The 23,674-nt window shown below is 42.9% G+C and overlaps 1 protein-coding gene across 5 annotated transcripts in view; it reads right to left on the bottom strand.

Annotated features, from left to right (window-relative positions):
• ATXN7L1 (ataxin 7 like 1) overlaps positions 1-23,674 on the bottom strand; it is a 208,627-nt gene that overhangs the window by 59,398 nt on the left and 125,555 nt on the right. For all 5 annotated transcript variants that reach the window (XR_012242831.1, XM_073619654.1, XM_073619651.1 and 2 more), the window contains 4 exons: positions 12,237-12,484; positions 8,587-8,669; positions 4,841-5,097; positions 3,635-3,827 (listed from right to left, as the gene is read on the bottom strand). Coding sequence is in view for 4 of the 5 variants with exons in the window: in XM_073619654.1 (XP_073475755.1) it covers positions 3,635-3,827; positions 4,841-5,097; positions 8,587-8,669; positions 12,237-12,484 (781 nt within the window). In the remaining variant the exon portion in view is untranslated. The remainder of the gene's footprint in view (positions 1-3,634; positions 3,828-4,840; positions 5,098-8,586; positions 8,670-12,236; positions 12,485-23,674) is intronic.

Here is a 23,674-nt window from a genome sequence, read left to right on the forward strand (position 1 = left end):
CTTAAGGATTCAGAATTTTTTGCACCCGGGAGGGAGGACTGGTTTGGGAAGTGGATCCTAGAAGAAGACGCTCAATTAAAAGATGTAATGAATCAGGATAAAACATTCCAAGAACTAAAAGAAAAGGAAAATCTGTTAATCATCGACCCATGGCGGTACAACCAACTAAGCCACTTCATTTACTCACTCCAGCAGCCAGTCAGATCGATAGATAACCTACTCCTACTGGAGAAATTATGTATGGGAAAAAAAAAAAAGGGGGGGGGTTCTCTAAGACTTATAAATTATTAATAGAGCTGGGGAACGTGGACCTCCCACCATACATTAGGATGTGGGAGAAGGAATTGGGAAGCAAGCTCAAAGACTCGGAAGTATGGCAGATACTGAGGAGAGTTAATGCCACCTCGGTCAACTGCAAAATGCTGGAGTTGAACTACAAGTGTTTGGCAAGAATGTATACGACTCCCGACAGAGTACATAAATGTCAGAAGGAAACTTCGCAATCATGCTGGAGGGGCTGCAAAGAAACAGGGACAATGGCGCATATTTGGTGGAAGTGCCCGGAAATTAAAAAATTCTGGGGAGAGGTAAGGGGATTAATTAAAGAGATTACCAATATCGATATCCCGGACGACCCTTGGGAATGTTTATTTCATAAGAGCGAAATGCCCACAAAGACATATCTGAAAACACTATTACCACAGCTTACCAATGCGGCTAAGAGCCTTATACCTAGGTATTGGCAAAAGAAAGGAAGACCCACGATGAGAGACTGGTTTAACAAAATTAACGAAATCCAAAGTCTAGAATACCTCAGGTTTAGCGAAGGGACGAAAATGGAAGTCTTCGAGACGAGGTGGAGGGAATGGGTGGAGTTTAAAGATTCATTGAAAATATAGGTTAGGGAGCGTTGTGTTGACATCGGGGAAGACAGGAGAGAGGAGAACAGGAATGGAAGAGGGGGGCGAAACAGGAGAGGGGAGGGAGGTGGGGAGGTCGGGAGGGGGGGTGCAACCTAGGATGTTTTGATAGAGGGAGGTCTATGGTAATAAGGGTCTTATAATGATATTTCTTGATTGGTAAAAAGCAGACAAAAATAAAAAATTGCCACTATGATGTGATGAGGTGAAGGGACGAGTTTGAATCTTAATAATTGAAATATGACTCCCGGAAATATACCTCGTTGACGTGGCAAATAAATAAATAATTAATTAGCATACGCATAATAAAACACCATGGTGCATTTTTCCATTAACATATATAAACCATCTATGTGTACCCTCTGCTCATGCATCATACAGAGACTGCTCTGCTCCAAAGTAACATGTTACACCTAAATAGAAGTGTAACATGTAACGTGCTACAAAAGATGAACTTATCCTTTACGTTTTATATATTAGAATCCTCAAAAATCAGTGAGCACATTATAACGTATATGCATGGAGATTTCGCTAAAATGTACAGCCGTGGCCAAAAGTTTTGAGAATGACACAAATATTAATTTTCACAAAGTCTGCAGCTTCAGTGTTTTTAGATCTTTTTGTCAGATGTTACTATGGTATACTGAAGTATAATTACAAGCATTTCATTACTTTCATTTGGCAAAGGTTTTTGTTGAAAATTACATTAAGTTTTTGCAAAAGAGTTAATATTTGCAGTGTTGACCCTTCTTTTTCAATACCTCTGCAATTTGCCCTGGCATGCTGTCAATCAACTTCTGGGCCACATCCTGACTGATGGCAGCCCATTAATCAATGCTTGGAGTTTGTCAGAATTTGTGAAGTTTTTTTTTTGTTCACCCGCCTTCTTGAGGATTGACCACAAGTTCTCAATGGGATTAAGGTCTGGGGAGTTTCCTGGCCATGGACCCAAAATTTTGATGTTTTGTTCCCCAAGCCACTTAGTTATCACTTTTGCCTTATGGCAAGGTGCTCCATCATGCTGGAAAAGGCATTGTTCCTCACCAAACTGTTCTTGGATGGTTTGGAGAAGTTGCTCTCAGAGGATGTTTTTGTATCATTCTTTATTTATGGCTGTGTTCTTAGGCAAAATTGTGATTGAGCCCACTCCCTTGGCTGAGAAGCAACCCCACACATGAATAATCTCAGGATGCTTTACTGTTGACATGACACAGGACTGATGGTAGCGCTCGCCTTTTCTTCTCCGGACTAGGTTTTTTCCAGATGCCCCAAACAATCATAAAAAAAAGAGGATCCATCAGAGAAAATTTACTTTACCCCAGTCCTCAGCAGTCCGATCCCTGTACCTTTTGCAGAATATCAGTCTGTCCCTGATGTTTTTCCTGGAGAGAAGAGACTTCTTTGGTGTCCTTCTTGACACCAGACCATCCTCCAAAAGTCTTCTCCTCACTGTGTGTGCAGATGTATTCACACCTGCCTTCTGCCAATCCTGAGCAATCTCTGCACTGGTAGTGCCCCCATTCCGCAGCTGAATTAACTGTAGGAGATGATCCTGCGCTTGCTGGACTTTCTTGGGCGCCCTAAAGTCTTCTTCACAAATGCACTGAAAATGTTTTTTTGGGGATTAAGTTCATTTTCATGGCAAAGAAGGACTTTACAATCAATTGCAATTCATCTGCTCACTCTTCATTACATTCTGGAGTATATGCAAGTTGCTACCATAAAAACTGAGGCAGCAGACTTTGTAAAAATGTATATTTGTGTCATTCTCAAAACTTTTAGCGACGGCTGCAAGTTAATAAAACATTTGTAAAAGACGCAATTGTTGTTTTAAAATAATTGATATTTGTATATCTTTATATGCCTTAAAGAACATCATAGATTATACAGGCCTGTTGTGGTTGGTTTTATACAGGTTTTGTTTTTTTAATTTTTCTAAAGATTTTGTACTGTCAGATTCGGGCCTTTTTTGAAGTAGATGGAGACCATTAAACATAGTGTTGATATTGGGAAAATGTGCATGTATCGAGTGCTAGTGCACTACTTGGCATCAAAAGATTTGGGGGTTAAACTTGCTTTGAAGAGGTTCATTTTTAAATCCAAGTGGGATGCCTGACTTAGAATCACCTTTTAGATTATAACTAGCACGGATTTCATTCATTTAAAGTGGTAGTAAACCTCAGACATGAAATATGAACAAAGCACATCCCTCTATAGTGTGTACTTGTCTCAATTCAGAGCACTAAATGTCATTTCTGTCTGCTGCTTCATTCAGCATGAATCCCTTCTGACAAGTTTTCCTGACACAAATATAATAAAGGTGACGGGGAGGGCACAGCCTTTGGCTGTCAACCTCAGGTCTGTTCCTGTGTGCTGTGTAAAGGGTAGTGTGTCCCTTCCCTCCAGTCAGCTATCCTCACTGATGTAACTTCAGCTCTTTCAGCTCTCCACCCCCTGCTTTTCAGACCTGACAGATCCTGTGTAAATTCTGCACTTTGAATGGATGTAGGGGAAAGATAACTGTAGATAAACGGGTACAAATTATGTAGGATTTCTTTCATCTCTGTACATCACCTGGGGCCAGTCACTTCACTGGGTATATGTAAGTGTTTACAACCACTTTAAGTCATTACTTGTTCCCCTACTTATCCTATTACACAGGACAAATCCAGACTTATACATTTGAACTCACTAAACTAAAACCGGATACGTACCGCAAGAGGCTTAGGATGATGCCCAGAGTAGTAACAGTCTAGTTTTTCTGTATCTTCCGCACCTTCAGCTTCACCTTCATCACTAGAGAGCCGACTAGCCAGATCCCCTGCCACAGAATTTGCAGCAGGCTCTGGCACAAACCCAGTATGGTTTGAAGAACTCGTGCTGTTGAGGCTATTTGCAGAAGATGGTCTAGAAATATGGAAAATTCAAAATTACATTTGCAATTCACATATGTTATTACACATCCAAAAATAGGTCCCCAATACATTGTTCACTCAGCAGTGTCCATCAGTAGAGGCATTCTTCTCTGGTCTCTAATCATCAAGAACATAGAGTCACCAGCACAACAAAAATGATGTTTGGAGCACATGGCAGCCCCTTCATAAGGCAAACAGTGACAGCAGTAACAAATACATGAATATTATATAGAGTGCAATAGGACAAATAAGAAAGAGTTCCCCTCTCAGTCAAAACAGTAACCATCCCTATGATGCAGTAAACAAAGCAATTAACCCACCAACACAGCAAAGCATTCATGTGCTCCCGTGTCCTGCCCCAATGTGGCATGCCTCATATCTATTCATATATAAGAACAGTGCCCAGCGCTGTCCTGGCTGCAGGTCTTCTCCCTTCACTTCCGGGTCTGACAAGAGACTCAGGCGGCAGCAGGAGCCATAGGCTCCTCCTGCTGTCAATCAAATCCTGTGAGAAGGGAGCGGAGGGCATGGCCAAGCTGCGCTGTGTGTGTCTATGGGGGCACACAGCCCAGCTCTCCACATGGGTGCCCCCATGCACACGCTTGCTATGGGGGCATCCGTAGGAAGGAGCGGAGAGCGCTAACGGGGGTTTACAAGAGAAGGTAAGGGACTGCGCTCTGTATAATGGCAGGTAAGTATAGCATCTTTTTTATTTTAATAAAAATTAGGCTTAAAATCACTTTAGTGTATGATTTTAGTGTATTTTTTATCAAAAATATTGATTTGATAAACATTTTTGCAGCTATCCATGGGATCTACAAAATCATAAGCACCATCTTTACTTTACTAGTTCTGTGGATTCAGAAAATGTATGGTCTGGTGGGTCCTTTACAAACTTAAAACGGTACGGGTAAAATGGAAAAAAAATGGTCTAGCCACCTGAGGTGAAAAGTGGAGCGCAGGACCTGGCAGTGAAAGGGATAAAGTACAGTCAGCAGTGCTTACCTAGGTAAGACAGAGTTAGGGGGTCTGGCTTTTGCTGGGGATGTCACTTTGGGTTCAGGTGCGGAGTTGGCAGATGGTCCTGACGGCTGTTCTTGTGCTGGTGCAGACTGGTTCTGGTGTGTTTCTCGTGCGTTCGGTGGATGTTCTTTATCTTTAGTCACCTCTTTTTCCCTCGACCGAGCTTTATGTTCAGCTAATAACACATCAAATGGTTTCTTACGACTTGGGACTGCTCGTCTGTGGTAAAGGGAATGTGTCTAATGGGCAAATAAAAAGACAAGAAAAGCATGACAAAAAGAAGGCAAAGTTAAACAGAAAAAGCATGACAAATAGAAGGCAGAAGGCAAATTCATCTTTGTTACAAAACCCTGCTGCTAATTTCTTTTGCTTCCAACAAAACTGAATGTGAGATTGGGTACCAGTTGTGACTTTGGGCAATTGATCTAGAGCAGGGGGTCTCCAAACCTTTTAAACAAAGGGCCAGTTTACTGTCCATCAGACTTTAGGAGGGCCAGACTGTGACCAGAAAGAATAGAAAATGTCCCAGCAAGAGAGTAAACAGTGTACCATCTTTGGTATTAGTGGGAGGAATAGTGCCAGTCACTGGTGTCAGTAGGATGAATAGTCTCCTGTCGGTGTCAGTGGGAGGACTAGTCCCCCATCATTGGTGTCCGTGGGATGAATAATCCCCCATCATTGGTGTCAGTGAGATGAATAGTCCCCCATCATTGGTGTCACTGGGATCAATAGTCCCCCATCATTGGTGTCACTGGGATGAATAGTCCCCCATCATTGGTGTCACTGGGAGGATTAGTGCCCCATCATTGGTGTCAGTGGGAGGATTAGTGCCCCATCATTGGTGTCAGTGGGAGGATTAGTGCCCCATCACTGGTGTCAGTGGGAGGATTAGTGCCCCATCACTGGTGTCAGTGGGAGGATTAGTGCCCCATCACTGGTGTCAGTGGGAGGATTAGTGCCCCATCACTGGTGTCAGTGGGAGGAACAGTGCCACATAGGTGGTGTCAGGGGGAGGAATGGTGCCACATCATTGGTGTCAGTGGGACAAATAGTGCCACATCATTGGTGTCAGTGGGACAAATAGTGCCCCATCCTTGGTATCAGTGGGATTAATAATGCCCCATTGTTGGTATTCTCTGCATTTTTCTGAACATGCTCTCGGCACTACTTGCTACAAACTAATAAAAGCTGGTAGTAGGAAAGGTCTTGCTTTTCTTTTTTTGTTTGCCAGTGTCCAATTTTCTGGTGGGCAGCAGTATAATTTAAAAACTTATGTTCCTCCAAAGACCCCACAAAAAAAAATTTATGGCAAGTACAAAAAAAAACATTTTCAGAGTCCATGTGGCAACAGTTTGCAGAAGGACGTTTTCTGTTCCACAATGACTATGCCCATGAGATCAACAATGGATCCATAAAGACATGGTTTGAAGAGTCCGGTGTAAAGGAATTCCAGTTGCCTGTGCAAAGCTTTGCCTCAATTTTACTAAACAGTATTGGGATGAATTAGAACAATTGTGAGCAAGGTGTTCTTGTCCAACAGTACCTGACCTCACAAGGGCTATTTTGGCTGAATGGGCACAATTTCCAGCAGACACATTGTGGAAAGCTTTCCAGAGTGGAGGCTCTATTCTTCGTACCTTCTATTGCTCCCAGCCTTCTTCAATCCAATCTGCTCTAATCTGAATTCCTGTTAGGGGGTAGCTATGTTTATTCTCTATGGTCCCCCTGTATTTGGAAATGTAGCCACCCCCTCATGCTGGCTCCTAAGTAGGACTGTGGACTATGGGATCTGTAGAGAGTGTAGAGCAGTGTCCTCCACCAGAACTAATGTGCGCTGCTCGTTAAACACAAATTCCACAAAATACTGGTACTTTCAAAAATTATATTTACTATTGGTGCATGCTTAATAGGTATATTCTCATTTAGTGTCAATACCAATATGCAAATGGTTTAAAGTAGAACTAAGGCAGGCCATACACGGTTCAAATCTTGGCAGGTTCCTGCAATTCAAACCCTGCATGGGCAGGCTGAATGCGCCAAGTTGATCGATTGATAGCCATTAGCAATAATCACGGTCTTCTACCAGCGGAGGAAGCAAATTGCTGTCTGTGTTGATGGGGGAAATGAAGCAAATTGCTTTCCTGCAACCCGTGGTTGGAAGAAAGAAATTTGTTTTGTGTATGGTCAGCCTAAGCAAGCTAAACATTTGAATGTCTTGAGTTTGGGCTTCTTGTTCACATTTACAGCTGAGCGCACACTTTAATGCATTTTTTTTTTTACCTGCAAGGTAAAGGCATAATGTGCTAGTATGCATCGCATACTAGCACATTATGTGAAACTTACCTGAAAACGAAGCATTCCAGCAATGTCATCACTGGAGGCCGCTTCTATCTTCACCCGTCTTGCTTCTGGGTTTGCGGACTCTGGCTCTCTGACTGGCTGGAGCTGCGATGATGTCACTTCCGCACATGTGCGCAGGAGCCGCTGTTTACAGCACAGGGCTCTGAAGGAACAGCACAGGTGGCCCTTCCTTTAGAGCGCCTGCGCCAGTGATCTCACTAGCTGCATGTACAGCAAATATCTCCTAAACAGTGCATGTTTAGGAGATATTTACACTACATATAGGTACGCCTTAATTTACTTACACTTTAAAATCTGAGTGATCAATCACATTTAACCCCCTGTTCACACCGGTTCGACTTGTTATGCAATTTGACAGTTTAAAGTCACACCCCATTTGTGTCTATGCAACACCGACTTGAAAAAGGTTCCTGTACTATTTTTTGGCAGTTTTTATGTGCAACTTGCATAGACATCTGTGCATGAAATCGCACTGACCTCCAGCTTTGAAATCGCGCTAAGTAGCATGATTTCAAAGCTGCATTTAATATGAACGGGGTGTTAAGCTAGCTATACATGTAACAATCTGCATGTACAGAGCGCTATACCGTATGTAGAGTGAGGGCCCATCTCGTTCGATTTACAGGCAGCCCCCGAATCACAAACATCTTACTTACAAACGGAGGGAGACAACAGGAAGGGAGAGGAAATCTACCCCTAAGAAGGGAAATTCACTCCTGTAAGAGCTATCATGGGAACAAGGTGTCTCCACTGAAGCTTTACCACCAATCCTTGTTTCCATGACAACCCAAAAATGTCTAAATCCAATCATCACAGGGACAGAAAGTGAGGTGAAATCTTCTGAACAGGGGCACAGACAGCAAAACAAGCTTAACATTACAAGGGTGTTAACCCTTCTCTATGCTATCCATAGAACAAACCTACAGAACCTTGTTTGTAACCCAGGGACTGCCTGTAAATTGAATAGTTTGAGTAGACTCTAGTGATATATAGTTCATTAATTTGAAGGAAATCATAATGATGATACACACTCAGACTTGTCATGATAAAGCTAGCTTAGATCTTAGTTACAGTGGACTGACTGCCTCATATTAGAAAGGCATCTCCAGGTAAAATGTATACAATTCACCAATGGTGTGTTTGATCCAGACAATAACTCTACAGTTGATGGGTCTTAAAGTTTTACAGTAATAGAAAAAAAAAAAAAAAACATTCAAATATTTCTTCTAAATCTATAAACTGCTTTAGAAAACTTAAACCACCAGTTATTATCAACAAAAAATTCAGAGGCATTCCATCTACATTACACCTATATATCACCAACATAAAATGTATTTTCATGTATATAATAATGCACCAATAACCACCTTGCATGTGAGAGACCTCGTACATGGTTTCTTCGTCTCTGGATCTAATACTCCGCAGTGCTTATTTGGGTCAAATTCTCTTTCTAGAAAACAGATACAGTTTAATTTACCTACATAGTAAAATCACAAATGTTGCTTGATTAATAAGACAGCAAAAAATAAGCATTGCTTTAGCCAAAACTTTTTATAAGCATTGGCTAGACTGGGAACCTCTTGTGTTTTCATATCTGTCTGTGTCCCCAGTGAAGTGATCTTATATGCTGGGTGTCATAGGATAGAATCAGAGGGAAACTTCTGACGGGGAAGCAGTTTCTTTTTAACTGCTTGGGTTAAAGCGGAACTTTACCCATAACAAGTGGATAAAAAAATAATGTTCTTTAGCAAGAAACATACATTCCACATTCATAATTATGCCATCAAAACAGCGTGTGCTGTAAAGTGCCTCCAGTATTGCTCCAGTTTCTTCTTGCCAGAGGCTGCCATTTTGCTGAAGCCCAGAGTCCTTGAACAGCAGTAATCATAAAGTGGAACAAAACCCATCGATTTAACCGTTTCCAAAAAACAGTTACATTCCTGGAATGCCGGGAATGCCAACTGTCACATTTGCTTGTGTCCTCTACAAATTCAGCTTCCAGGTTTTCTTTGTTAAAGCTTTATGGAACAAGCTGAAGTTAGAAACTAAATTGGCTACAATGCACAGCTGCACCAGTTTTAGTAAATCAATCCCTATTTGCCCTCCTTCAGAATTCTGTGCTGGCCATCCAGACCAGAAACTGGTTTGGGTATACCATGAAACCGATCATGTTTAGGCTAAACAGAAAGAGAGGAAAAGCAGGCTACATGTGTTTCATAACCTGCTCTAAACTCTATGATAAACCTCATCTAGTGGTTTCTCCTGGTACCCCTCACATATGTTGCTAGATGTCTATATTACCTCTGTTAACCACTTGCCACCCAGGCCAATTCTGACATTTCTCTCCTACAGGTAGAAATCATCATTTTTTTGCTAGAAAATTACATAGAACCCCCAAACATTATATATGTTTTTTTAGCAAAGACCCTAGAGAATACAATGGCGGTTGTTGCAACTTTTTATCTCGCACGGTATTTGTGCAGCAATTTTTTTAGCGTGTTTTTTTGGGGAAAAAAACTGTTTTGTGATTTAAGAAAAAACAAAACAGTAAAGTTAGCCCAATGTTTTTGCATATTGTGAAAGATGAAGTTACGTCAAGTAAATAGATACCTAACATGTCACGCTTCAAAATAGCACAGGCTTGTGGAAAGTTCAGTACTTAAAAATCCCCATAGGCGACGCTTGAAATTTTTTTACTGGTTACATGTTTTGAGTTACAGAGGAGGTCTAGGGACAAAATTATTGCTCTCGCTCCAACATTCACGTCGATACCTCACATGTATGGTTTGAACACTGTTTTCATATGTGGGCGGGACTTACGTATGCGTTCGCTTCTGCGTGCGAGCACACGGGGACAGGGGTGCTTTAAATTTTTTTTTTTTTGTTAATTATACTTTCTTTTTTTAAGTTTGACACTTTTTTGAAAAAAAAAAAAAAAGATCACTTTTATTCCTATTACAAAGAATGTAAACATCCCTTGTAATAGGAATATGACATGACAGGTCCTCTTTACAGTGAGATATGAGGTCAATAAGACCCCACATCTCACCACTAGGCTGGAAAGCCTGAAATTAAAAAAAAAAAAAAAAACCCATCACTGCTTCCCAGCCGAGGCGGCGCCGTTTTTTGAATGCAGAGGCCGGGCGAGACGTCATAACATCGCACCCGGCCTCCGACAATCATAGAGACTCCGGCGACCATCTGGTCCGCTGGAACTCTCTATGATCAACATCCGGGGCCGGCGGATCCGGTCTCCGATTCACTGATCGTAGCGGTGAGTCAGTAGAAGCACCGGAGGGTGGTGGACGTCCCCTCTCACCTCCCGTAAGAACGATCAAGCGGCGGAACAGCTGCTATGATCATTCTTATGGTGTAGGGAATCGCCAGCTGAAAACAGCAATATCTGAATGATGTCTGTAGCTACAGGCATCATTCAGATATCCCCGCTGAAAGTCCATCACATCATATAACGGTGGCTGGGTGGCTACAGAATATGTACAACCAAAATTTCATATTTCTCATATTTGCCTGCTGTCCCATGTACTTGTATGAGAAAGTATCCTGTTCTCTTTGTATTGCTTCCTTTGTGTGAAATCCCTGGTGTTCCTGCCATTCCCTCTGCTTTCCTATTAAAAACTGACCACACTAAGCAGGAGAACACACTGTGGTCCGTCCCCTAGCTAAGCTGGGAACCAAGCTTGCTCTCCTCCAATGATCAGATGACCTGACATACCCGACCCCCCTACACAGCTTTTGACTGGAAAGATCAGTGTGCTGCTGTTTCCCCTCCCCCAGCTCCTATGCAGCTAAGAATAAAGGGACTGTGATCATTAATAAAAAAGGAAACAAAAGATATTTATAATTTTTTTTTATATCTATACACAAATGTTTTACTTTTCATTTCTATTTTAAAATGAATAGGTTATTTTACAAGACAGGGTTTACAATCACTTTAACTTTGTGACAACGAAGGGAAAGATTATTTAAACCGTTCTCATACAATGATTGTAACTAAGGATGAGCTCAGGCATGCTCGCAACCCGCACATGCAGATCTCGTCAGGAAGTCGGCACTACACAGAGCTAATTGCAGACAGTGAGACATTTTCCTGGTGTGCGGCTGCAGAGATCGAGGAATGTCTCACTGCCTGTGATTAGCGCTGTGCGGTGCCGACTTCCTGGAGGGCTCTGCATGTGCGGGTTGCGAACACGCCTGAGCGCATCCTTAATTGTAACATGCAATTTGGTCTTAGACTATATGTCTGGTGCTAATAATTGAAAAAAAAAATACTCATCTCTGCCTTATATGTACCCCCCGTTTTGTCTCTTTAAAAATAACATATACACAGAAAAATACCTATTGATCTTCCCAGATATCTGTGAGCCCCTAACTTCCTGTTACAGCTGACAATTTTGCCCCTGCTGAACTGAAATTTAAACCAGTGCTGTCAACCCTGCCCTGACTTATAGAAGCGAGGAGAGGAGGAAGTGTTCTGTAGCCCAGCATGGGAGAACTGGGCAGGGCTGACCACACGTGATGTGATTTCAATGCAGCAGAGGCACGTTTTTTTTTTTTTTTATCGAGACACACTATAAAGACTGAACTTTGTGAACATAAGCTGCTGCTGATCCAAGAAGTTCGTCAACAATTTGTATTTTCAAGTCAAACTACACTGTGGAATTTCTCCACAATCACAGGTTAGCTCATCACAAATTCATCCAATGTCATAAAATGATGTGTAATTATCTCATCTCATATAGAAACCTTGTTGACCAAACTAATCACTAAAAGAAAAAAAATGTATTTTTATATATATATATATATATATATATATATAAATATAGATAGATATCTATATCTATATATAGATATCTATCTATATCTATATATAGATATCTATCTATATCTATATATAGATATAGATATAGATATATATATATATATATATCTATATCTATATCTATATAGATATATATATATATATATATATAGATATATAATAAAACAAGACACTTACCAGAAAGTCTCTTGTAAGGCTTATTACTGTTTTTGGTACCATTTTGATGCTTTTTGTCTAGAGCATTGAGTCCCTTCCCATTCAGTATCTTTTCAGGTGAAGGTGGCACAGGTTTCGGTACCACAGACTGTTTGGTGAGGGAGGACGTTGAAGAAGTTGCTGTGGTGGCTGAATTCATTTTAACATTGGCACCATCTGTTTTCACAAGATTTGGGATTTTCTCGAGGCTCACAACAGGAACAGGGCCACTGGAAAACAGAATTGTTATGTTACATAGAGGTGACCACAAAGCATCAAAATAATGCCTAAACCTATGAGAAAAGGCACTGCAAAACACACTTTGTGGCAAGAGGTGAACCATAACTGATATCAAACATGACGGTTTCTTGCTGTAAAGAACGTATCATTTTTTATCATAACACCGCAGGTTTCTATGGTTCAGAGAAGTCATCAGGATAACAAAGCTTGTGGTCATACAGGAACTCAAGTGAAAAGTCAGTTGGGCTTCATAGCAGTTGAAGCATACACAACATACAGGTGTTGGCAAAAACGCACTCTAGAAAACCACAGTTTGAGAGGAAAAAAAAAAAAAAGAGAGAGAACGATAGATAATATCCATGGGCAAGAAAGGAAAGATACCTCAAAGAAATCTACAAATGTATTAGAACAGCAAAAGGCATTAAAAAGATTTCATTAATCAGACCCACATTATTTAACGTATAACTAAAGGCAGAACTTCAAGTGCCCCGGTAAGGGAGATTTACGCTCTCTCTGTGTCCTGTTTGCTGGGGAACATTCGTACTGGTGACGGGACCTCCCCATGACAAGGGATTTTCTCACACATCCTGCTTTGACTATGGGACAGGAAATGGAGGGTAATCTCCCCAATGGGACATGGGGAAAATCTGAAAGAGTAAGGGAGGGTTATAGAATAAAAAATGCCTGCAATTCTACTTTAACTACAGCAGCTCCAGAAGGTTTTACCCCCTCCCTGACCAGACCATTTTATGCAATACAGCACTGCGTTACTTTAACTGACAAATGTGCGGTCCTGGGTACCCAAATAAAGTTGATGTCTTTTTTTTCCCCACAAATAGAGCTTTTTTTGGTGCTATTTGATCACCTCTGCGGTTTTTATTTTTTGCGCTATAAACAAAAAAAAAGACCGTCAATTTTGAAAAAAAACACAATATTTATACTTTCTACTATAAAACATATCCAATAAAAAAAAGTAAAAAACTAATTTCTGAGTAGTCCGGAAGTATCAGTATTGACCAATTCACGCAGTGTTTACAGCAAAAGTAGAGGAGGTAGGGCTAAGTAACAAGAAACCACTAAAGGTACCAAGTTATGCAGAAAACGTTTCCTGCATAACTTGGTACCTTTAGTGGTTTCCTGTTATATATATATCTCTATATAAAAATAAATGGCCTTTGATGATTGAAATGTTATCTATATGAATAGTCCCTAAGTGGCTATTTTGTGCCAGATTCATTATTCTGCTATGCCGTCCTCTGGATGTCCTGTGTGATGGTTTTATGGCTCCGATTTCCCCATGCCCTCCCTCTGAGCATGTTTGGGTACCCCTAGACCCATTGCATCCATGTGAGCACAAGGTCTTTGATACAGATAGCTGATTGAATTGTGTTTATTATACAGTGGGGACGGAAAGTATTCAGACCCCCTTAAATTTTTCACTCTGTTATTTTGCAGCCATTTGCGCTAATCATTTAAGTTAATTTATTTTCCTCATTAATGTACACACAGCACCCCATATTGACAGAAAAACACAGAATTGTTGACATTTTTGCAGATTTATTAAAAAAGAAAAACTGAAATATCACATGGTCCTAAGTATTCAGAGCCTTTGCTGTGACAATCATATATTTAACTCAGGTGCTGTCCATTTCTTCTGATCATCCTTGAGATGGTTCTACACCTTCATTTGAGTCCAGCTGTGTTTGATTATATTGATTGGACTTGATTAGGAAAGCCACACACCTGTCTATATAAGACCTTACAGCTCACAGTGCATGTCAGAACAAATGAGAATCATGAGGTCAAAGGAACTGCCTGAAGAGCTCAGAGACAGAATTGTGGCAAGGCACAAATCTGGCCAAGGTTACAAAAACATTTCTGCTGCACTTAAGGTTCCTAAGAGCACAGTGGCCTCCATAATCCTTAAATGGAAGACGTTTGGGACGACCAGAACCCTTCCTAGAGCTGGCCGTCCGGCCAAACTAAGCTATTGGGGGAGAAGAGCCTTGGTGAGAGCGGTAAAGAAGAACCCAAAGATCACTGTGGCTGAGCTCCAGAGATGCAGTCGGGAGATGGGAGAAAGTTGTAGAAAGTCAACCATTACTGCAGCCCTCCACCAGTCAGGGCTTTATGGCAGAGTGGCCCGACGGAAGCCTCTCCTCAGTGCAAGACACATCAAAGCCTGCATGGAGTTTGCTAAAAAAAAACCTAAAGGACTCCAAGATGGTGAGAAATAAGATTCTTTGGTCTGATGAGACCAAGATAGAACTTTTTGGCCTTAATTCTAAACGGTATGTGTGGAGAAAACCAGGCACTGCTCATCACCTGTCCAATACAGTCCCAACAGTGAAGCATGGTGGTGGCAGCATCATGCTGTGGGGGTGTTTTTCAGCTGCAGGGACAGGAGGACTGGTTGCAATCGAGAGAAAGATGAATGCGGCCAAGTACACGGATATCCTGTACGAAAACCTTCTCCAGAGTGCTCAGGACCTCAGACTGGGCCGAAGGTTTACCTTCCAACAAGACAATGACCCTAAGCACACAGCTAAAATAATGAAGGAGTGGCTTCACAACAACTCTGTGACTGTTCTTGAATGGACCAGCCAGAGCCCAGACTTAAACCCAATTGAGAATCTCTGGAGAGACCTAAAAATGGCTGTCCACCAATGTTTACCATCCAACCTGACAGAACTGGAGAGGATCTGCAAGGAGGAATGGCAGAGGATCCCCAAATACAGGTGTGAAAAACTTGTTGCATCTTTCCCAAGAAGACTCATGGCTGTATTAGATCAAAAGGGTGCTTCTACTAAATACTGAGCAAAGGGTCTGAATACTTAGGACCATGTGATATTTCAGTTTTTCTTTTTTAATAAACCTGCAAAAATGTCAACAATTTGAACTTAAATGATTAGAGCAAATGGCTGCAAAATAACAAAGAGTGAAAAATGTAAGGGGGTCTGAATACTTTCCGTTCCCACTGTACATGCTAGTCTTTACAATTTATTATAGTGCCACTACCCTCTCCCTATTGGGTCTTGAAGAAGCCAACAAGCGCTCTTGTGGTTCATTCACGAGCCCTGCAGCTTTCAAACTGACAGCCCATATGAAGCTACAAGCCCTACAGAAGCCTGACCCCTGATCCACTGCAACATTATGTGCATTTATTATTTTTTTTGGAAAAGTGAACTTATCCTTTAACACCCCTTTAAGAGTATGGTGGATCATTATTTTTTCAAGGGCTGTGAAGGAGCTTCAGTTGATGAGATCAGTGCTTACAACAAAGATGCCTAGGGATATGTGAAATACAAGCTCATGCTTGCCTAGGTATCAGTGAACATGTAGTTTTGACAAGCAACACTCTTTTCATGCTGCTCTCAGACCTGCGTTTGAATTCTAGAACATGACTAAAATGTCACTAAAGGCAAAACTTTTTTTTTCCATTTTGGATAGAGTAAGGGAGGGTTATAACCCCTGTCATGTTTTTTTTTTCTTGCCCATCTGTATCTCATTGTGGAGATTTCACTTTGTGTCCTGTAGCCAAAACAGGATGTGACAGGAAATCCCTCCAAATTGAGGATATCACCATTGGAAGATTTCTCCTCTATTCCTGTTATGATGCCAACCCAAAATTTGGGATTTTCTTTCACTTTTGATAATAGTAAACAGGACATATAGAGAGGATGAATTGGAGGCACAGACAGCAAAAAAACTGAGTTCTAATCCTTCACCACTCTAGCCAAAAAATAAAAATAATGTGACTTTAAAGTTTCACTAAACCCAAACAGAAAAATCAGTCTGTTTGGGTTTAGTAAAGCATGTTGGTTATACTCACTGTGGAATCTAAGGGTTTAATCCTGCACATTGTGTAAAAAGGCTGTTTGATCCTGTCTTCTCTGATCCTCGCCTTGTTTTACTGTCCCAAATCCATCTCCTGATAAGACAGAGCCTTTGGAGTCACTCTGCACATGCTCAGTTTGGTGTGTATTGCTAGAGAATTTTTTTTCTTGGGAGAGTGCATGTGATCTGCACAGGACTAATCGGCACTGTCCAAACAGAGGGTTGGGGGTCCTACAGACACATAGTACAGAGTAGAATGAAAACTCCTGGTACAAGCTTTAACCAGACACTGATATAAGTCACAAGACTGCTAAATACTTCTGATGAGAAAAGGTATTTAGCAGTTTATGTTTACTAAAATAATTGCATTTCCATGTTCTGTGTACTGTGGGAGACCGGCTATAGCGAATGCATGGTCCTGGGTTTAGTAATACTTTAGTGACACTATGTTTACATTCTTCTTGCATCTATGTGGGTTTCCTTCTGGTTCTCTGGGTTTCTCTCTCAATTCATTTAAAAGGCTTTCTTTAAAATTGCTATTGTATATACTGTGCAAATTTTAGACCACTCTTAAGGAAACCAACGTTCACTCAGTGGGTGACCCTGCCATCCCTGTTCCTTTTGGCACAAGTTGATCAGTCAATTAACTTTTGTCAAAGGAGCCTGCTGGAAATTTTGGGGTATTCTGACAGCAAGTGAGAGATTAGTTCACCCGCAATTGATCGTGTAGATGGAGAAATGGTTAGTGTTTTTTTTTTCCATTCAGCCCACCCTGCGGGCTGAACTAAAAAAGATTTTTCATGAATGGCCGCTTGGACTGGTAGAAAAATGAAGAACAAAGAATCTGTGTATTCTGTGAAGCATTATACAATATATCATCACTATTAAACGTGATAAATAACATACTGGAAAATAGGATTTTTTCGTCATACTTATCTGTAAAATCATTTTCTTTGAGTACATCATGGGACACAGAGTTAGGCTAATATTCTTTATCTGCTGGGTTATACTTCATCTCCAGGTGAATGGACACTGGTAGACCAAAGGTCTTTAGACAGGAAGTGATCCCCTATATAACCCCTCCCATACAAGAAGTACTTCAGTTTTGTAGCAAGCACTGAATCCTCAAAAAGAGGTGAGGGACCTGTGTACCATGATGTACTCAAAGAAAAGGATTTTCCAGGTAAGTATGAGGAAAAAATCCTATTTTCTTTTTCATACATCATGGGACACAGAGTTAGGCTAATATTCATTACCTACTGGGATATCCCAGAGCAATAGCTTTGAGGGGAGGGAGACACCCTGCCAAGCAATAGCCATCAGACCTTATACGGCAGCCCGCAGTACACTCCAGCTGAAAGCCGAGTCCTCGGCTGCTCGAACATCCACTTCATAACATTTTGTGAACGTATGCACTGAAGACCAGGTAGCAGCCTTATAAATCTGAGCCACAGATACCTGATGGCGAAAAGCCCAGGACGTTCCTACACCCCTGGTAGAATGAGCTCTCGCCCTAAAAGGGAGGAGCTTTACGTTTTATACCATAGGCCCGAATGACCAATTGACGGACACAATTGGCAATGGAAGCTTTGGAAGCTGCCTGCCCCTTCTTGGATCCTTTTGGTAAAACAAAAAAGGAGCCTGATCCTCGGATCTCCGCAGATCTAGACAAATAGACCTTGACTGCCCAGACAACGTCCAAAGAATGCAGTCGTCTCTCCTCCGCCGAACGAGGCTGAAAAAAAAAAAAGAAGGAAAAATAATGTTCTGATTTAAATGAAAGGCCGACACCACTTTTGGCAAAAAGGATGGAGCAGATCGTAACACGACCCTGTCATGGTGAAGGATCAAGTATGGTTCCCTGCACGAAAGGGCTGCCAACTCCGACACCCTTCTAGCCGAGGTGATGGCCATCAGGAAGGCTAGCTTGTGTCACAGCAAGTCTAATGGAATTTCCTTGATGGGCTCAAATGGTTGTTTCTGTAACACAGACAGCACCAAGTTCAAGTCTCAAGGACACATAGGTGACCTAATGGGGGGAAGCAAGCAAGTTGCGCAACTCATAATAAAGGTTCAGATCAGTGAATGAGAGGCTAAAGGCCTTTGGAAGAATACTGATAGGGCCGAAACTTGACCTCTAATTGTACTTAAAGTCAATTTGATTTCCACAGCTGACTGTAGAAAAGAGAGAATTCTCCCAATCACGTATTTCCGAGGATGACATTTTTTGGCTTCATACCAAGCAATATAAGTCTTCCAGACCTTATGATACATCTTCCTAGTGACAGCTTTTCTAGCATTCACTAGGGTAGACACCACTGGTCCTGAGATGCCACGGCTTCAATAGCCATGCTGTCAAATTTAGAGACTGTAAATTGGGGTGGAATATAGGACCTTGAGACAGTAGATTGGGGCGACGTAGAAGTGTCCATGGCCCATCTATTGTCAGTCTCACAATCTCCGGGTACCAGGGCCTTCTGGGCCAGGCTGGTGCCACCAGAATGACTGGAACTCCCTTCTCTCTGAATCCTGCGCAACAAATGTGAAAGGAGAGGGATTGGAGGGAAAGCATAAACCAGGGAGTACTGGCTCCATGGAACTACCAGAGCATCCGCTCCAATTTCCAGAGGATCTCGTTCGGGACACAAACTGCTGTACAAACTGCTGTAGCTTGTTATTGAACCTGGATGCCAGTAAGTCGACCATCCATAACATTGGCAATTTTCCTAGATAATCTGCCTTCCAGTTCTCTACTCCCGGGATAGGGACTGCTGATAGAATCGGCACATGTCCCTCTGCCCAAGCTAGTATGTGGTTCACCTCCTTCAGAGCTTAATGACTCCTGGTACCGCCTTGGTGGTTTATATAGGCCACTGCAGTGGCATTGCTAGACTGAACCCCGAAAGGGCAGTCCGAAGCTCTGCCGTCCAGGACCGTAGGGCTAGACGTACTGCCCGTAATTCCTGGACGTTGATGGGCAGAATCTGTTCTGTCCTTGACCATTTCCCCTGAGCTGTGAGCCCTTCTAGGGTCGCTCCCCAGCCTGAGAGACTGGCATCTGTAGTCAGTACTCTCCAAGTTACCGGGAGGAAGAACCTTCCCTTTCGCAGGTTCTGATCCTACAACCACCAGTTTAGGCTTAAGCGTGCCCGAGGAGATAAGAACATTGGATAATCCAGGGCTTGTCCTCTCTTGTTCCAAGCCAACAAGATGCCTTGTTGTAGAGGCCCAGAATAGAACTGGGCATAGGGCACCGCCTCGAAGGAGGATACTATTCTCCCTAGAAGACTCATACAGAGCCGAATGGAGGGTCGTCTGGTGCCCTTTATCTGACACACCTGATCCTTCAGGGCACAGATCCTTGTGGGTGGCAAGAATACTCTTGCATGGACTGTATCTAGGTTCAGGCCCAAATACTTTAGACATTGAGCTGGTCTCAAGGTTGACTTTTCGGTACTATACAGCCTAAGCTTTCCAAATACCGCACTGTTCAGGTTATGCTCTGTTCTAGAGCCTATAGTGAGTGATCTCTGTGCAGGAAGTCGTCCAGGTACCTAAGCACCAGGATCCCTTGGGCCCTTAAAAGACCCAGTGCTGGTGCTAGGATCTTTGTGAACACCCGGGGAGCTGTAGCAAGCCCGAAGGGTAGAGCCACAAACTGAAAATAACGTTCCTCTACTGCAAATCGCAGGAACCTCTGATGAGGCTGAAAGATAGGTATGTGTAAATACGCATCCTTTATATCGATGGAGGCTAGAAAGTCTCCTATCTGGAGTAAGGGTACTACTGAATGAACAGACTCCATCCGAAAGGACTGGATCAGTAGACACTGGTTCAGGGATCTTAGGTCCAAAATGGGCCTTGTGTCCCTGTTTGGTTTTTGAACCATAAATAAATTTGAGTAAAACCCTGCGTCTCTTTCAGGTACATCTTCAGGGATCTTAGGTCCAAAATGGGCCTTGTGTCCCTATTTGGTTTTTGAACCATAAATAAATTTGAGTAAAACCCTGCTCCTCTTTCAGGTACAATCACTCCTTGATGCACTAAATGATGTAGTGCCTGAAGCAATAAGCCTATTTTTGGAGGATCAGAGGGAACGCTGGATCTTAAAAACCTCTAAGGGGGAACCCCCCGCAACTCCAGCTTGTAACCACGGGATATAGTTGAGGTGACCCACTCGTCCTGAACTATTGTTCTCCAAATGTCCGCAAAGTGCAGAAGCCTTCCCCCCACCCAATGGAGTGGGGGCGTCCCCTCAAAAGGAGGGCTTGGTGCTGGGTTTAGAAGAATTTTGGACTTGCGGCTTGCCCCTGGCCCTAGCGCCCTGCTGGTGGCAGAACTGCCTTGGCGCTGAGACATTTGAGGAAGCAGTCCCTGAGGTTTTAAACTAGGGATGCCTGGTGCTTTTCTTCACAGGAAGTAGAGAACAATTCCCTTCGGAAATCTTTTGGATATATTTGTCCAAATGATCACCAAATAATTGTTCCCCATGAAAGGGGAAACCTGCCAATAACTTCTTACAAGGAAGCTCGGCTGACCAGTTCTTAAAGTGGATGTAAACCCGAAATTTTATTTTTTAATTTAGGCTTGTAACTTGTACAGTATAGGATTTCATATCATCTGTGCCCAGTCTTGCCACGAAGAGTTTATCCAGCTCTGAGCAATCCTCTTATCTTTTTTCAGTGAGATAAAAACTGACAGAGAAATACCAGTCAGTTCTTCCCCCCTACTGTGAGTGACAGGTGATTTACATATCTCATGCAGGAGCCTTAGAGGGGCATTATGTGTAATTCTCATCCCCTCCCCCTTTTTTCTCCAGCTCTCCCAGGATTGGCTGCTCCACACCTCAGCATGATTGGGCATGCTGAAGTCATGTGGTGACTTTTCTGGGTTTTGACTGGATGTTAGTGAGCATAGCACAAGTTCAGTGTAAGAAATACACAGGAGAAAATTCATGTTGACAAGGAGAGTGATGTGGGCGGGGAGTCTGCTGACATCACGACTCCCCCAGATAGGCGCAGCGGCTCAGATTGCCCGGAAGCCTCTGGTCCTTCAGGGGATACAACACTAGGGATACCATTCGGTTCATCAGGATCTAGTGATGACATAGGCCTGTAATGTTACTCTGGCTCCTCTTTGTTGAAGACATTTACTAGCCACAAAAAGGAAGTACCTGGGTGTAGTATTAACACACCTCAGAAGGTAGACCCTTTAATAGGGCTCACCAAGCCCCTATGCAACAATCTGCTAAGCACCTTTAGCCTGCCAAGCAACACCTGGTGACTCACGTGACCCGGGTAAGGAGAAATGAACCGCTGCAAACGCCTGGTTCGGAGCCTGCTCTGTGTTCCACAGCTGCCTTCTGGAAGCCCCGCATGCTTGGCATATACAGCTTAAATAAGCTGGCTGTGCGCCGGAGCGTTCTGTGCGTGCATCTGCATATTCGCAGTCCTGGCGAACGGACATGGCTGTATTTGTGTATGACACAAATCTTTGTGCGCCCAGATAAAGGCTACGGCGAAGCCACGTGTACCATGGTCATCAAACAAACTGCTGAGCTCTTGCGAACGCACGTGCACCATGGCGAACCAAGACGAAATGGCGCACCGTCGTGCCCCATCATACAGCTAAAAAACAGCCAGACACAAGCAAAAAAAAGGTACACTCTGCAATAGAGGTTCAACGGATCAAAAAACTCACGGATCGTTCCTCGGATCAGAGTCACGGATCAGATCATTTTTCAGATCAGCAAAAAAATCTCCCCCACTGCTGTAATATCCACGTCATCTCCCCCACTGTAATATCCACGTCATCTCCCCCACTGTAATATCCACAATCTCCAGTACTTAGAACTCTGACTGCTTAGATGTTGAATTTTAAAAGCAGAGAACTTCTGTCAGATTAGCAAACCTGTGAGATGAGCAGGGCTGACGCTGCTTTTAAAATTCAAGATCTAAGTAGTCAGACGGAGTTGTAAGTCCTGTATTTCACTATATAAACTGACTTTACTGTTATAAATACATGTAAAATGCAAAACTCCGGTGGGTGTAACAACATGTCCGCTTTCCCCCTTCTTAGTGTATCCTTACTGTGGACGAGTGTGGGGTGTAGCAAGATGGAGGCGACGGGACGTCACTTCCGCAGCAAACTGCGATGGGTCGCCGAATATGTCGTTACAACGACCAGAGGGGTGATGACGTCAGTGCGCAGCTCACCGCCGCCGCCGGGTGTACCAAGACGGCCGCCACTCCGGAGCTAGGCTGAGGCAGCGGAACGCTCCACGGATCGCGTTGTGTGCCGATCCGAACAGGTTGACCCATTCGGATCACAGATCGGTGACGATCTGTTGCACCACTACTCTGCAAACACCCACAGCTAGCCCAAAAACTCCCCGTATGGTCACCGCACACAGGTGTCCAGCCTCTAGCTAGCTTCACTGATTGTTACAATCACTGGGACACCCCAGGATATTAAATAAAGGGGTTTTACTTACCCATCCAGGTGCAGGGCAGCTTAGAAACTAAGAACCCAATCTTCACCCTTCATGACGGGTTCCTGTCACTTCAAGGACCTTCAGGGACTGGGGACCCTTTTCATATTTAGGGTCCACTCCCTTGGACCTGTACAGCACCCTGCAGGAATGCCATAGCGCTGTGGTGTCCAGGATTCCACTTCGCAGGGTCCAGCGCCCGGAGGCAGCATTGCAGGCAAAACCTTGCAGGATCTTGAGTCTTCTTTGCGAGGCTCGGGTACCATTTATCCAAGCATATAAAGCCTCAAATGGATCAGATCGGTCAATGCCTCAAATGGATCAGATCGGTCAATCCCTTGATTCATTTAAGAACCGTTTGTGGGACCTGGAGCTCAGAGAGCTCAAACAACTGTGCCATCCACCTTGCAGACACTGGTAAAAAACTGAAGTACTTCCTGAATGGGAGGGATTATACAGGGCAGGGATATGCAATTAGCGGACCTCCAGCTATTGCAAAGCTACAAGTCCCTCTGCCTCTGGGTGTCATGATGTGGCTGTCAGAGTCTTGCTATGCCTCATGGGACTTGTAGTTCTGCAACAGCTGGAGGTCCGCTAATTGCATATCCCCGATATAGGAGATTACTTCCTGTCTAAAGACCTTTGGTCTACCAGTGTCCATTCACCTGGAGATGAAGTATAACCCAGTAGGTAATGAATATTGGCCTAACTCTGTGTCCCATGATGTATGAAAAAGAAACAAACACCAGATCTGTTCAGTTAAAGGACTTGGTGTGCGAGCGGTACCATTATTTTACTGTTATGTTCAGGAATCTGAAGGTTGATTGCTTGTTATGGGATATCACACTTCACA

Source organism: Aquarana catesbeiana, linkage group LG03 (genome assembly GCF_042186555.1).
Source record: "Aquarana catesbeiana isolate 2022-GZ linkage group LG03, ASM4218655v1, whole genome shotgun sequence".
NCBI classification, from domain to species: domain Eukaryota; kingdom Metazoa; phylum Chordata; class Amphibia; order Anura; family Ranidae; genus Aquarana; species Aquarana catesbeiana.